The sequence below is a fragment of the Oncorhynchus kisutch genome, linkage group LG16, assembly GCF_002021735.2.
Source record: "Oncorhynchus kisutch isolate 150728-3 linkage group LG16, Okis_V2, whole genome shotgun sequence".
In the NCBI taxonomy this organism is placed as follows: Eukaryota; Metazoa; Chordata; class Actinopteri; order Salmoniformes; family Salmonidae; genus Oncorhynchus; species Oncorhynchus kisutch.
In genome coordinates this window covers 21,917,502-21,931,536 of record NC_034189.2, presented here as the reverse complement: position 1 = coordinate 21,931,536, position 14,035 = coordinate 21,917,502, and the positions used below count along the sequence as shown (strand labels likewise).

At 43.8% G+C, this 14,035-nt stretch overlaps 2 protein-coding genes across 4 annotated transcripts in view; one reads left to right on the top strand and one right to left on the bottom strand.

Moving 5' to 3' along the window:
* Nucleotides 1-4,434, bottom strand: part of acap1 (ArfGAP with coiled-coil, ankyrin repeat and PH domains 1) — a 36,902-nt gene extending 32,468 nt beyond the window's left edge. Inside the window, exon 1 of one of the 2 annotated variants that reach the window (XM_020504211.2) lies at nucleotides 4,196-4,434. The gene's annotated coding sequence lies outside the window, so the exon portion shown is untranslated. Of the gene's footprint in view, nucleotides 1-1,221; nucleotides 1,321-4,195 lie in introns of those variants that run through there. The other variant, XM_020504212.2, reaches the window with a different exon arrangement.
* Nucleotides 1,297-12,700, top strand: agfg2 (ArfGAP with FG repeats 2). 2 transcript variants are annotated; one of them, XM_031792005.1, is made up of 14 exons: nucleotides 1,343-1,911; nucleotides 2,765-2,858; nucleotides 3,910-4,025; nucleotides 4,285-4,432; nucleotides 4,828-4,960; nucleotides 5,195-5,299; nucleotides 5,455-5,487; nucleotides 6,200-6,436; nucleotides 7,050-7,122; nucleotides 8,273-8,316; nucleotides 8,578-8,670; nucleotides 9,098-9,217; nucleotides 9,774-9,844; nucleotides 10,713-12,700. In XM_031792005.1, exons 1-14 carry the CDS (start codon nucleotides 1,745-1,747, stop codon nucleotides 10,758-10,760), a joined length of 1,482 nt encoding a protein of 493 aa, XP_031647865.1. In that variant the 5' UTR covers nucleotides 1,343-1,744; the 3' UTR covers nucleotides 10,761-12,700. The 2 variants fall into 2 exon arrangements, with proteins under 2 accessions (XP_031647866.1, XP_031647865.1); XM_031792006.1 differs by lacking the exon at nucleotides 5,455-5,487 and having other exon boundaries at nucleotides 1,297-1,911.
* The last annotated feature ends 1,335 nt before the right edge of the window (nucleotides 12,701-14,035 follow it).

Genomic DNA, 14,035 nt, shown 5'->3' with positions numbered 1-14,035 from the left:
ACCCTATATGCCCATATGCCTTTTATGTTGTGATCACATTTATATTTGCACCAAATGAACTTGAGGCTCTCACCAGGTCCCAGTTACATAAAAGCTCCCAATGATTCACTCTTGGATGTGTATTTCCAATGACCAGTCAATTGTGTGATTCATTCTTTTAGTGAGAGTGAATGTAGTTTGAATGTACAATAGGTCTTTATGTGAGATAATTATGCTTGGTAAGTGCTAGCTACTCCCTCCATCCCATATAAATCCCATATGAATCCCATATAAATCCCATATGAATTGGGACACACACACACACACACACACACACACACACACACATTTCAAAACAGAACATATTCTTGAGCAACACGAAAATAGCTCTAACTCAACATTATCACAACATACAGTGCTATGCAACCAGAGAGGTATGATTGCCACAGTAGCTAGTCTGTGGTTGACTAGCCTAGTCAGATCATCACAGTGGCTGATGGTCTATTCTAGCCCCATCATTTTTGTCTCTCTGGCCCAACACATGTGTATGTTTGTACATGTACAGAGAGACAGTTAAATATGCACGCACACACACACACACACACACAGACACACATGTATATACATTGTCAATAACTCCACAACAGCACCATCAGAAATGCTTGGAGGATCACATGACAAGTGAAAGTCAGTCACTGCCTGACCTGACCACGCATGGCTCTCACTTGTGACCAGAATAAGTCCTTACATTAGGCCTACTTGCACTGTCTGATCTGCTCCGAGTGTCAAATCTGAACCCAATCTAAAGTGTTTAAGAGAGATTTATTTTGCGTAGGGAATGTATCTTCAGTCTGTTGACTACATTAGTTGACTACATGTGCGTAATGGCGCGAGGGCAAACCCGTTTGGACCTGTATAGCCTAGCCTATGTTTTTATTTATTTGTATGTTACTGTTCTATATCGATGGGTTTTAGAGAGTGATGTGAAGGGTTAACAAATTGAAAACAGATGAAACAAACATTTTTCATGTCGGACGTCATCATGCAATGGGCGTGATGTAGCCGTTAAAGGTCTGTTCCTGAGTTACTATGAAAATAAACTCACATCAGACAGCTCTGATCAAATAATACTAATCAACATCTATTTGTTTCAGCGTATAGAATATCATTTCATAAAACTAGAATGGTGAAATGTTTCTCTCTCGTCTATGTTGGTTTATTTGTGTGGGTTATTTTATTTACCATTCTATGGTATGTGTGGTCCTCTGGTCCTTGCCTTAGCTGGCAATCTGGGTTTCAAAAATCTGTCATCATTCCAAAGGGCCGCGTCTTCATGGAACGACAGACACGAGCGCAATAATGCCAAAGGGGTGTGTGCGTATGGCAAGCAGGGAGCGGAGCAGAGAGAGAGAGATTTAGAGCGAGAGGCAGATGTCTTTCTCCACTCCAGAAGAGAATACCGCAGCAATGGATAAATAATAACGACGTAGTAAAAGTCATTGACAGCTTGATAAGCCCTCATTTCTGACTTCCGCTAAAGACACAAAATAGCCCGACGCATGCATGTAGGAAGATCGGTCTCAAATCGCGTAAACGCGAGGCGCATAATCATCGTTTTCATAATGCGGGCGTGAGTAACATACTGTAAACGGAGGGAGGAATAAGGGAGGTTAGTAGAGGGCCAGTGGTAATCGGCTCACCACTATACGAGCTATAGTCCTCTCCGCCAGACCAAAAGCGGGCGAGAGCGGGCCGAGACAGCAGTATGTCGAACCGAAAACATCGGGACAGCCAAGAGATATGCGCCCGCAAGGTCCGGGAGCTGGCCCAGGCTGTAGTAAACAAACACTGCTTCGAGTGCAGTCAACCGGGGGTGACTTACATCGATATCACCGTGGGCTGCTTCGTGTGCACGTCGTGCTCTGGAATGCTGTAAGTAGGTGGATACACAAGGGACATATATATTTTGATAGCTTCTATAACATGCTTATTGCGCACATGAGGCTATTATATATGCCTATAAATAAAATAAGCCCATTGCATGCAAATTATTAACCAATAATAATGTCCAGTATGCTGCATCTGCAGAGCATATTTGAAGATGCTGTTATGTTTGAGCATTGAGAAGGAACTGAAACGTGAAACTGTAGCCTAACGTGGCCTATGCGCCCTGTATTCATTTACGAGGTCGTCCCTTGGTTTGTTAACTTCCCATGGCTACAGTTAATTGTACTACTACTACTTTAACATTTTCAGGCGGCCCGTTTACCGCGCCGTGTTACGTTTCCTTTCGTCGTGGCCCAGGTTTGGTGTCTCTTTCTGGTTCATGTAACATTCTGCATGCAGACCGTTGCCAGCTCAGGTCCTCAACACATTATAGGCTATGCCTGTAGCATGTCGCAAGGTTCTGTAATTTGCAGTGGCCAGATTTCAGCACAGGTTTAGACTCTTGTCACGAGCACAGAAGAATAGCCTAAACTTTAAACCCTTTGCACACTGAATGAGCAAACTATTATGTCATGTTTTGTATGTCTAACCTCTACACTGGATACATTTGCACTATGACAATTTTCGCATTTTCTCACAGTCACCTGTCATGGCATCCATTTATCGAACACTTTAAATCCCCCCTAACATCCCGTTCCTCTTCAATTCTCTATCATGAGTGTTCCTCTTCAGTGATTTATGTGATTATAGGCAGAACAAATGTGAAGTGCCCACTTTTACACATCTTCCATCTCTCATTTATTTATTTTTCTTATTTTTTCCAATCTCTCTGCCTCAGGAGAGGACTCAACCCTCCCCACAGAGTCAAGTCTATCTCCATGACAACCTTCTCCCAACAGGAAGTGGAGTTTCTGCAAAACCATGGCAACGAGGTGAGTGACAAACGGGCCGCATCCATTATTGACAGTCAGGTGGGCTTGTAGGCGGGACCTAACAGTATTCCAACTATATTTCACCTTCCTCATTACAATTCTGGGGGTAATTTTCAGTGCCCCGGCTGGATACTTCAATATTTTAACGTCAGGAAAAGGTGAACAAAACACAATTGTGATGCATACTTGGACTCGTAACATTCAGTATTCTATACATTTTTGATGTTCCAGGATAAATAGAGCAAGAATAGATTATATACCATAGGTATTATAAATAGATATCATAAATGATACATGTACATCCTTTTACCGAGGCCATCCTGAGAGGGATTGAGGCGACGTGAGGTAGATTAATCCATCTCCCATAATATTTTTTTTTATGTGAACTAGACAATATTAGATCCAAACCCTCACCTCTCTAGACCAGTCTGTTGTAGAATCTCCTCTATTTTCTTATCCCTCTTTTTGAGATAAAAGGGGATGCTTGATGCCCCCCTCCTTAATCAGTCAGACCAGATAATGGCACTGTTTTGGTGGTTGCAGACGGGTTCTGGAGGAATGTAGCTGCTCTGCCCAATTTGTGCAGTGAACAGAACGCAACATCACAGTTACACCCAAACCACCTCGTGTGTGTGTGTGTGTGTGTGTGTGTGTGTGTGTGTGTGTGTGTGTGTGTCTAATGCATTGCTTATGCCCAATAATATAATTTTTGTGTGTACATGTGTGAGTGTATGCATGAGTGTCTGATTCATTGCTCTAACGCAGATATCAGGTAGAAAAGTCTGGATATTTCAGTCAGATTTAGTCATGATTAATCATCTTGGTGATTCATTTTCATGTCAGTGAGATGCAGTACTGTGACTAAAACATGTAATTAATGTGTGGGAAGGCATGTGTATTGTTTATGTTCTGTATCATTGTGTGTGTGTGTGTGTGTGTGTGCGTGTGTGTGTGCGTGTGTGTGCGTGTGTGCGTGTGTGTGTGTGTGTGTGCGTGTGTGCGTGCGTGTGTGCGTGTGTGTGCGTGTGTGCGTGTGTGTGTGTGTGTGTAGGTGGGGAGGAGGACCTGGCTGTGTGCCTTTGATCCAAAGACAGAAGGTTGTTTCGACACAAGGGACTCCCAGAAACTTAAGGAGTTCCTCCAGGACAAATACCAGAAGAAGAAATGGTGAGGAAATCAATAAATATGAAATATTATCATCATATATTCAGAAAGATATCCATATGTCAGATGTACCACCTTCTCTGAACTAATCTGATCAAAGCTCCATAGTAACTCATTTGTAATTGCACATTGACGAGAATTAGTGGAATTTTTAGGACAGTGGATTTACTTACTGTGAGAAACGTTTTCTTTTTTAGTTTAGTTTCATTGAGATAGAATCTCTTCCTCAAACGTAGTCACAGCAACATGTAACTATTTCCAGGCATTTTTCGAAGAACAAGAACAGGAGGGAGGTAGAGGGACCCTGGAGCCCTCCTGGGGTACAGGCCTTGCCCATCTCTCACGGCCCCACACCCGCCCAGGCCCAGTCCCACGCCATGCCACCCTCGGCCAGACTGTTACGCACACTGGTGAGATACATAACACCTCCGAGAGATTGAGGAAATGAGAGAGAGAGAGGCAGAGCTGTATTTCCTGTCAGTAAAACTGCATTGAATCAAATTAAATCAGAGAAGGTGAAGAAAGAGAGAGAGCGTGAGATAGAGAAGGGGAGGGAGAGTGATAGATAGAGAGAAAGAGGAAAAGAGATAGGCAGAGAGAGGTGTTACTGTGGACAAGAGTAATAGAGGTAGAGAGAGGTGAATACTGTGAGGTCCTACGACACAGAGAGAACCCACTCCAGGTCGTCTCCACATCAAAGATAAAGTGATTCATAATAGATGAAGGGTTATATGAGGATATGTAACGCAGAGGGGAAATACACCCACCCACTGTGTGGTGACTGTCTTGTTCCCTCCCTGTCTAGCCTCTCCTCCAGTCCCAGCTCTCGTCCTGGGGGGACAGAGTCCCCGCTATCTCCCCTGCGGACATGAGGGCTGACGTGTTCACTGCCCGTGCTCCCTCGCGCTCCCAGAGCTTCAGAGACCCCCCTATGAAAGGTAGAACTGTTCACCATCTTTTTTTGGTACTATGAATAATGGCACCTGAGGCAACATGATTTGACCCTGTTTTTTCTTTCTCTTTCCACTTCTCTCTATTGTTATGTCTGTCTCTCTATCTTTCTCACTCTCTCTCTGTTATTCTCCCCGTCTCCTTCTCTCTGTCTCTGTCCTCTCTTTCCTTGTCTCATCTCTCTCTCTGTCTCTCTCTCTCTCTCTCTCTCTCTCTCTCAGACTCTCTACTGAGTGGTATAGAAAGACAACGTCCAGGCTCTCTTTCCTCGGCTATGGGAAATCATAACCATGCCCCCTCCTTCCCTGCCCTCCCTCGACCCTCAGGTACAGACCACACTGACCTCTTGTCTGATTGGTTGTCTTATGAAATATACTCCTGGTGTCTTCTTCTACCTACATATCTCTCATTTTCTTCCCCATCTCTGGTCCCTCTTTTTCTTTCTCTTTTTCCTTCTCTCTCTTCATGTTTACCTCCTTAGCCAGTAGCACTTTCAAAAACAACTTCACTTTAGGTAAGGCACTAACCTGTACAGTATTTGAAATTGTGCTGAATGGTTATTCAGCGGAATAGAATAGAAAATAATAGAATAGATTTGGTGGTTGTGCATACTGCATAATTTCCTGTAAAACAGTAGTAAATGTGTATCTCAAGCCTGGCCTGGTCAAGGAGAGACACACTGTACTCTGAGAGGGAGGGAGGGATGGAGAGAGAGAGAGAGAGAGAGAGAGAGAGAGAGAGAGACATTTAAAACTATTTTTAGAGAGTAGCCAATGCTCCTTTCAACGGGGGCCCAATGGTATTCCACCATGCTGTGGTGCAGTAGTGTAGTGAGCTATATGGGTCACAGTTCTTATCATGCACATTGACATTCCAAATAAGTATGCTATGAAGAAGTGTATGATAAAGTAGGCTATGATTCAGTCCAAATCCTGCTGGCTGCTAATACATGTAGCATGCTAAATGTTTATGCAAAGCTAGTATTGCCCCAATAAGGAATTCTGAGGTTAAATTTGCCATATTGGACTGTTGAGGCTATTGCCTGGTCAGGTCATATGGTCAGAAAAACAAATGCATGGGCTGTGTCTGAAATGGCACTCTATTACCTATATAGTTCACTACTTTGGCCCTGGTCAAATGTAGTACACTATAGAGGGAATAGGGAGCCATTTCAGACTCACCCCCAGCCTTCCTTATATCGGACATCTTTTTGTTGGCTCTCCCAGGTCGTACAGTGGCCTCCTCGGGGGGCTCAGCTCCCTTCAGGGCCTTCCCTAAGTCTCTGAGTGTGGACTTTGGAGGGCTCAGCCAACAGCACAGTCGCAGTGCCCTCAGCGTCGCCCCCCCAGCCCCCGGCCCCAACACACACACAGACCACCAGGACCGCTACGCTGCCCTGTCCCAACTGAACAGTGTCTTCCCTGACACATCACCCGGACCTGCAACTGGACCAGGACTTACAGGTAAGGGTACAAGGAGTGAGTGGGGGGGGGGGGGGGGTGTATGTGTGTGTGTGCGCGTGCGTGCATGTGTGTGTGCGTGTGCATGTGTGTGTGTGTGTGCATGCATGTGAGAGACAGAGATAAAAGGTTGTTGTCAGCTACATTGCATAATGTTTATTATTCCCATTGTGCTTTCAGCCCTGAATGCTACACTGCTGGGTTGTAGCAGAATGACTTGAACACTGAAAATATGTTCCAGTGTTGATTTAGCAATGCTACTGAATGCTAACATAACTAATGCTAACATAAATGTGCAGGAACAATGCTTTGGGCATGTTTAAACATATATTGTCTTATTCCCATGATTCAATACATACTACTTCTCCCCCAGGCAATCATATAGGTATTGTTTTTCTGTGTCATAGTTTAATGTGAACTCTAGAGCAGTTTTTACACTTCTACACTCAATACAGTTACACCTTGACGACTCAAGCTCTCAGAGTGGAAACTTTGCATCCTATGTCTAAGTGATTTAAAGTACTCTTACCAGGTAATTACACTTGATCTCTCGAATTAAGCTCCAGCTAAAGCCCTGTGCTTATGGTCTGTCTATTGTTTTAATGTCTGTTGTTAGCACCCCCCGGTGGACTACGCCAGTATAACACGCTCTTTGGGAAGCGCCTGTCCTCCAGTTCTACTCCTGCCAGGTAATGAATGCAATGTCAAGCAAATACACTTAACGTTCATATTAAGTTAACTGACTATGTGTCAACTCTGTACACGTGCATTGCAAATGCGCCGGTCCCAATACAAAAAGATTATTAAAGATTATTTATTTGCTCAGGATATCTGCATGCCCTTGGTTTAGTAATTCATGACAGTCCTACACCAGAGCTGGAGACAACTGCAATTGTAAATGGATTGTTTTAGTTTTTTTTATGTTCATACATGTAGTAATACCATAATACAATAATTCATAACCTTTGACTTAATCCACATTTTGTTACAGCCTGAATTTAAAATGGATAAAATATATATGTTTTCTCAACCATCTACACACAATACGCCACAAGAACAAAGTGAAAAACATTTTTTTACACATTTTTGCAAATGCATTGAAAAGGAAATAGAGAAATATCTCATTTACGTAAGTATTCATCACCCCTGAGTCAATAAATGTTCGGCAGAGATTACAGCTGTGAGTCTTTCTAGATAAGTCTTTAAGAGCTTTTTTAAAATTCTTCAAGCTCTGTCTAGTTGGTTGTTGATCATTGCTAGACAGCCATTTTCAAGTCGTGCGGTAGGTTTTCAAGCCTGTTTAACTCAGAACTGTAACAAATTCTGTATCTGTTATAAAGTCACCATTGTCCTCGTGAAATCCCTGAGCAGTTTCCTTCCTCTTTGGCAACTGAGTTAGGAAATACTCCTGTATCTTTGTGTTGACTGGGTGTATTGATACACCATCCAAAGTGTAATTAATAACTTCACCATGCTCAAAGGGATATTCAGTGTCTGCTTTTTTCAATATTTGTTTTACCCATCTACCAGTAGGTGCTGTTCTGTGCAAGGCATTGGATAACCTGGAACACTTATTGACTCAAGACATTTCAGCTTTTCATTTGTAATTAATTTGTCAAAATGTCTAAAAACATTATTCCACCTTGACATTATGGGGTATTGTGTGCAGGCCAGTGATACAACATCTCAATTCAATCCATTTTAAATTCAGGCTGTATACACAGACAACATTTTGAAAAAGTCAAAGGGTGTGAATACTTTCTGAAGGCCCTGTATATAGTTGGTCTTCCCTCACCCTCACCTTCCTTCCTTCGTCTCTTCTTTTCCTTCTTTCTTCAGCTCTCCAGGCGTGGATGCCGTGACGGGATCCCAAACATTTGCAAGTAGGCAGTGTTACAAAAAGATGAATTAATCACGCGGGTGTATATTTCTCATGAAAGATTTTAAAAGACATGACCAAATCCCTTAATCTCTTTGTCTCTCTCTCTCGTCTCTCTCTCTCCCTGTCTCTCTCTCTCTTTGTCTCTCTTTCTCTCTCTCGTCTCTCTCTCCCTGTCTCTTTGTCTCTCTCCCGTCTCTCTCTCTCCCTGTCTCTCTTTGTCTCTCTCCCTCTTTCTCTCTGTCTCTCTACCTCCATGTCTCAGATTTCCCCAACCCGTTCAGCTCCTGTTCCAGCTCTCAGCAGCAGCAGCCTGCCCTCTCTCCCAGTAACCCCTTCCACAGCTCCACCTCAGGAGGTAAGTTTCCCGCAGGGCTAGTGCAATCCAGCGTCCTTGGGGCGTCTCTACCCTAAACCTTAACCCTAACCCTAGTCTTAACCATACCCTAACCCTAATCTTAACCATAACCCTTACCTAACCCCAACAATTACCTTAACCTTTTGACATTTCAACTTCAATTGGGTAACGTCAGAGTTGGGACGTCCCAGGGGGAAAAGGTCAAGAATGTTCCAGTAACAGTTTACATGAAGGTACTCTTTAACGTGTTAAACTGTATATAAGTAGTTTATAGACCGTGTTCATGAGTTAGTACTGTAGTTTAGACATCATTAACAAGCGGTTATAATGGAGAATTGAGAATAACATCTGCTCCATATACAAGGCCCCTGGATTCGCGGTGTATTGGAGGACACAAGATGACACCCCAGTGTTGTGTTTCTTCCAGGTGACTCCAGTGGGTTTGTCACCTCTCCCACCTCAGTGTTTCCTCCGTCTGCCACCTTCCCAGCTCCCACTACCCAGAATGCATTTCCTCATGAGCATGCCAACAAACAGGAAACCAACGGCAAGTAGAAGTCAACAATCGTTCCATTCTCTTCTTCTAAGCTCTGCTCTTTCCTATTCTATTCTTCCAACAGAATTGCGAGAATGTCCTCCAACGATCCAGTACAGGACCACACGAAAATAGCACTTGCCGTTTTGCGTTCTGCATATACAAAGTACAGTACATGCTTTGCCAAGAAACACAAAAGTTAGCCAGTGCTGTGGTGTTTGATGTCTGCGCTACCACAGCAGCGTATCATGTCACCCCACAGCTAATGATGATTACCAGCATCTTCCCTCCCCTGCTTACACAGCACCAACTCAGTCCCTAAATATAGAGTTACAACCCAGAAATGTTGAATTAGTGATATTGCCAGGGTTTGTGGGGCGTTGCCCATTCTAGTAATTATATTTCTTTGTTTACCCTCCCTTTCATGTTGGGTGCTGGTTGATTTCAATGTGTGTTGAATGGCAAATCCCATCTGGTTCTGTATTTGTCAGACTAGTATATAGTATTTGATGTATTAGTATTTGGTCTTAATGTGTCTCTGGCTTTGGGGGTGTTGTTGTGTTTTTAGGTTTTGCCTCTTTCCCTGCGCCGGACTCTCAGCCCAAAGTTCCTTGCCCAATGTCAGTGAACCCATTCACTGTGAGTACCACACTACAGCAACACAACCACAATGAGCATTGAGTGCACTTCAATAGGTTGAGCAGTGTTTGCTGGGGATTTGGATGGGAGCTGCTTAATTATTATGCTGAAGCTTAATTCAACAGGAATGAACGGTTCATTGGTGTTTGAGGGCTTTTCTGGAGCAGTACATTTACAGTAGGAGCTCTCCTTCGCTCTCTCCCTCTCCCTCACCATCTCCTTCGCTCTCTCACTCTCCCTCACCATCTCCTTCGCTCTCTCACTCTCCCTCACCATCTCCTTCGCTCTCTCACTCTCCCTCACCATCTCCTTCGCTCTCTCCCTCTCCCTCACCATCTCCTTCGCTCTCTCACTCTCCCTCACCATCTCCTTCGCTCTCTCACTCTCCCTCACCATCTCCTTCGCTCTCTCACTCTCCCTCACCACTCCTTCGCTCTCTCACTCTCCCTCACCATCTCCTTCGCTCTCTCCCTCACCATCTCCTTCGCTCTCTCACTCTCTCTCACCATCTCCTTCGCTCTCTCCCTCACCATCTCCTTCGCTCTCTCCCTCTCCCTCACCATCTCCTTCGCTCTCTCCCTCACCATCTCCTTCGCTCTCTCACTCTCCCTCACCATCTCCTTCGCTCTCTCCCTCACCATCTCCTTCGCTCTCTCCCTCTCCCTCACCATCTCCTTCGCTCTCTCACTCTCCCTCACCATCTCCTTCGCTCTCTCCCTCACCATCTCCTTCGCTCTCTCACTCTCCCTCACCATCTCCTTCGCTCTCTCACTCTCCCTCACCATCTCCTTCTCACTCTCCCTCACCATCTCCTTCGCTCTCTCACTCTCCCAACCTCTTTCCCTCCTTCGCTCCCTCCCTCTCTCAGGGGAATGTTTACCCGAGTAGAGGAATGTCGCGAAACCCTTTCATCTGATCCCGGCGCCCCGGGCTACGACCGACATGGAGGGGTGGACTGAAGACCGGTGAACTTGAAGAGCTGCTGCCATTTCAATGCCCCTTCAGAGAGAGAGGGGGGGGGGGACGTTCATGCAGGCCCCTCTCCCCTCTACGTGTGTGTGTGTGTGTTCGTGCGTGCGCGTGTGGAGTATCTGTACTGTAACGTTTATCCATGGAATGTGTGCATGTGCGCGCCAGTGTGTTTGAGTGTGTGTGTGTGTTTACCACATACCATTTACCAAGGGTGTTTATATGGCAATAGAATCCACCTCAGGGATCTGTGCGTGTCATCACCAAGACGTACACACACACTTACACACTTAAGCTGGGTGTACACTACATGATTTTGGCCCCGATTTAGCTGTCCCAGACAAGATTTTGAGATCGGAGACAAACTGTCGTTGCCTACTCCTTTAATGTGAGCGGGTCAGAGATGCAATCTCAGGGCTACCGATCCCGTCTTTGAGCAGTCCCAGACATCCCGATATTTTCAAACGTTTGATTTTTGTCGGCACAAGATCTACAATGCTCTTGGAAGTGTGAGATGTGCATCGACAAGTTCGGAGAATGGTGATCAGCAAGAGCCAATGAGAGCTCGCCAGAGAAGAAGCCAGTTAGATGATGACGTTGTTTCGCATCACCCAGAATGTGTCGACTCTCAAGCAGAAGCCATGACTACTAGTATGCATTTGTACTTGCCTTTAACCAAAGCCAAAGTGTCAAATTGTTAAACAGCTCTGAAGTTCACAAGCAATGTTATTCCATTCAAAATGTTGGCTAGATATTTCAACTCTGTATGGCAAGCGTGAATGTCTGACTGAAAACGTTTACGAGGCTGCTTTTGAGCCACAGCTCGTTCTAGTAACATTAACAATCCAATCACATCATCACGTCAATGTTTTGATGAGACAGCGGGGTGGTACCGAGAATCCTCACGACCAAGTGAAGAATCTCGGCGTGTGTCACACCCATTTGTGCTACGTTGGCAAGGCTAAAAACTACAGGGGGAAAAAGTTTGTTTAATGTGAGAGGCTGAGCGATGTTAGGATTGTAAAAGTCGTGCAGTGTACACCCGACATTAGCTGTTTCTCCCATGTACTGCTTCTTGTGCAACAGCAGCCCCATCAGCACGCCAAATCATCATATTTTGCTCACTTTTTGGAAACACCTCTGATAAGGACATTGAAAAACTCCCCAAAGCTAGCCAGTCCAGTCAGTCAGTGTGTATCAAGTCACAGAATGGAGACATCCCTCTTCAAGGCTTTCAGAGCTGAACAATATGACAAGCGCAAAGAAATTATGACAAGCAAGCATTTTTTTTTCTTAGTGACGGTTATGCCAGCCTTAACACAACATTCTGTTAATGCATGTAGATTGGAAAACATTCAGGCAAGCCTGTCCCCCCCCCCCCCCCCCCCCCATGTGCTGCGTGCATATCAGAGGAGGCTGGTGGGAGGAGCTATAGAAGGACTGGCTCATTGTAATGGCTGGATTGGAATCAATGGCACAGATTCAAACATGTGGTTTCTGTCACAATGAGCCCGTTCTCCTACAGCTCCTCCCACCTGTTTCCTCTGTTGTGTACGAATGTAGAAAACACATTTGTATTGTTTAAAAAAAAAAATGTTTTGTTGTTTTTTGTAAATGGTTTGTGTTTCAGTCTCAGGCTGCATGCGCTGGGAGGACAGCAAGAGGAGATGCTTATTGAATGTAAAAGCTGTTTTCAAGACAATAACAGTGTGTGTTTCTTCTCTCCCTGTAATGGACCAAATGTTTCTCGTTCTTTTGGGTGACAACATGGAGGTGAAATTCATTTTTTTTCTTTCTCATTTTTTTTCAAGAGTTCCATCGAGAAAGTATTTGTAATGAGAAATGTCCGTGTTCATAAATTCAAATAATATTGGTTGCTTCTTTAAACAGTGTCTAGTTCTTTATTCGTTGTGTGTGTGTCTCTCTCTCAATTTTTCAATTCATTTCCATTTGCTTTTTTGGCATGACTTAACAATGTACATATTGCCAAAGCTTACTTTAGACATTTCAAATATTAACATAATTAATAATAACAATCAATATTGTCAACGGGACAACAGTAACATCAATAACAAAAGGTCAAAATAACCAGACATTGAACAATAACAAAAGGTCTAAATAACCATACATTGAACAATAACAAAAGGTCAAAATAACCATACATTGAACAATAACAAAAGGTCAAAATAACCATACATTGAACAATAACAAAAGGTCAAAATAACCATACATTGAACAATAACAAAAGGTCAAAATAACCATACATTGAACAATAACAAAAGGTCAAAATAACCAGACATTGAACAATAACAAAAGCATAGAGGACACAGGTTGGTTGGTCTGTCAGACCCTGTCCCTCATTTTATGGCAGGCAGCAATGTAGTGCGCTGCCAACCCACAGCTCTCTGCGTCCTCCCCCAACAGGACGGGTAGCCTATCCTCATCAGAGAGTTCTTTGAAACCTCGAAAATTTGTGGAAATTACACTCTAATTGTTTTATATTTTTTACATTTTGTAAGGAAATGCAGCTCTGTCTCTCGGGTTCTGCTGTGGTGCAGTGGTTGCACAGCCTTTCCTCTACAGGGAGCCAGGTTTTCCTGTGTCTACCCTTCTCAATGACAAGGCTGTGCTCACTGAGCCTGTACTTCGTCAAGGTTTTGATCAGTAACCATGGTCAAATAGTTAGCCACGGTGTACTGTCGATTTAGGGCCAGATAGCACTGCATTTTGTTTTGTGCTTGTGTTTCTCAATAAGTAATGTAGTTTTGTTTTGACTGTGTTGGAATTTGTTTTATTCTGATTGATTGGATGTTCTGTTCCTGAGGCTTCAGTGTGTTAGTAGAACAGGTTTGTGAACTCAGCCCTAGGACCAGCTGGATGAGGGTACTCTTTTCTTTGCTCAGTTCTTGGATTTGCAAGGCTTGGTAATGATTTGAGAGGGGCTCACTGTATTTTAGATGTTTCCAAAACTGAATTGCTATTTTTTGTTTCTATTTATGAATACTAATTTATTGACTAATTCTGCCCTGCATGGATTGTTTGTAGTTTTCCTCTGGACATGTAGGAGAATCTTACAGAACTCTGCATGCAGGGTTTCAATGGGGTGTTTGTCCCAAAAGGGTGAAATCTTGTTTTGCAAGTGGACTCCATACCTCGCTGCCATAAAGTGCAATTGGTTCAATGACACATTCAATTAGTTTTAGCCAAATTTGAATAGGTATT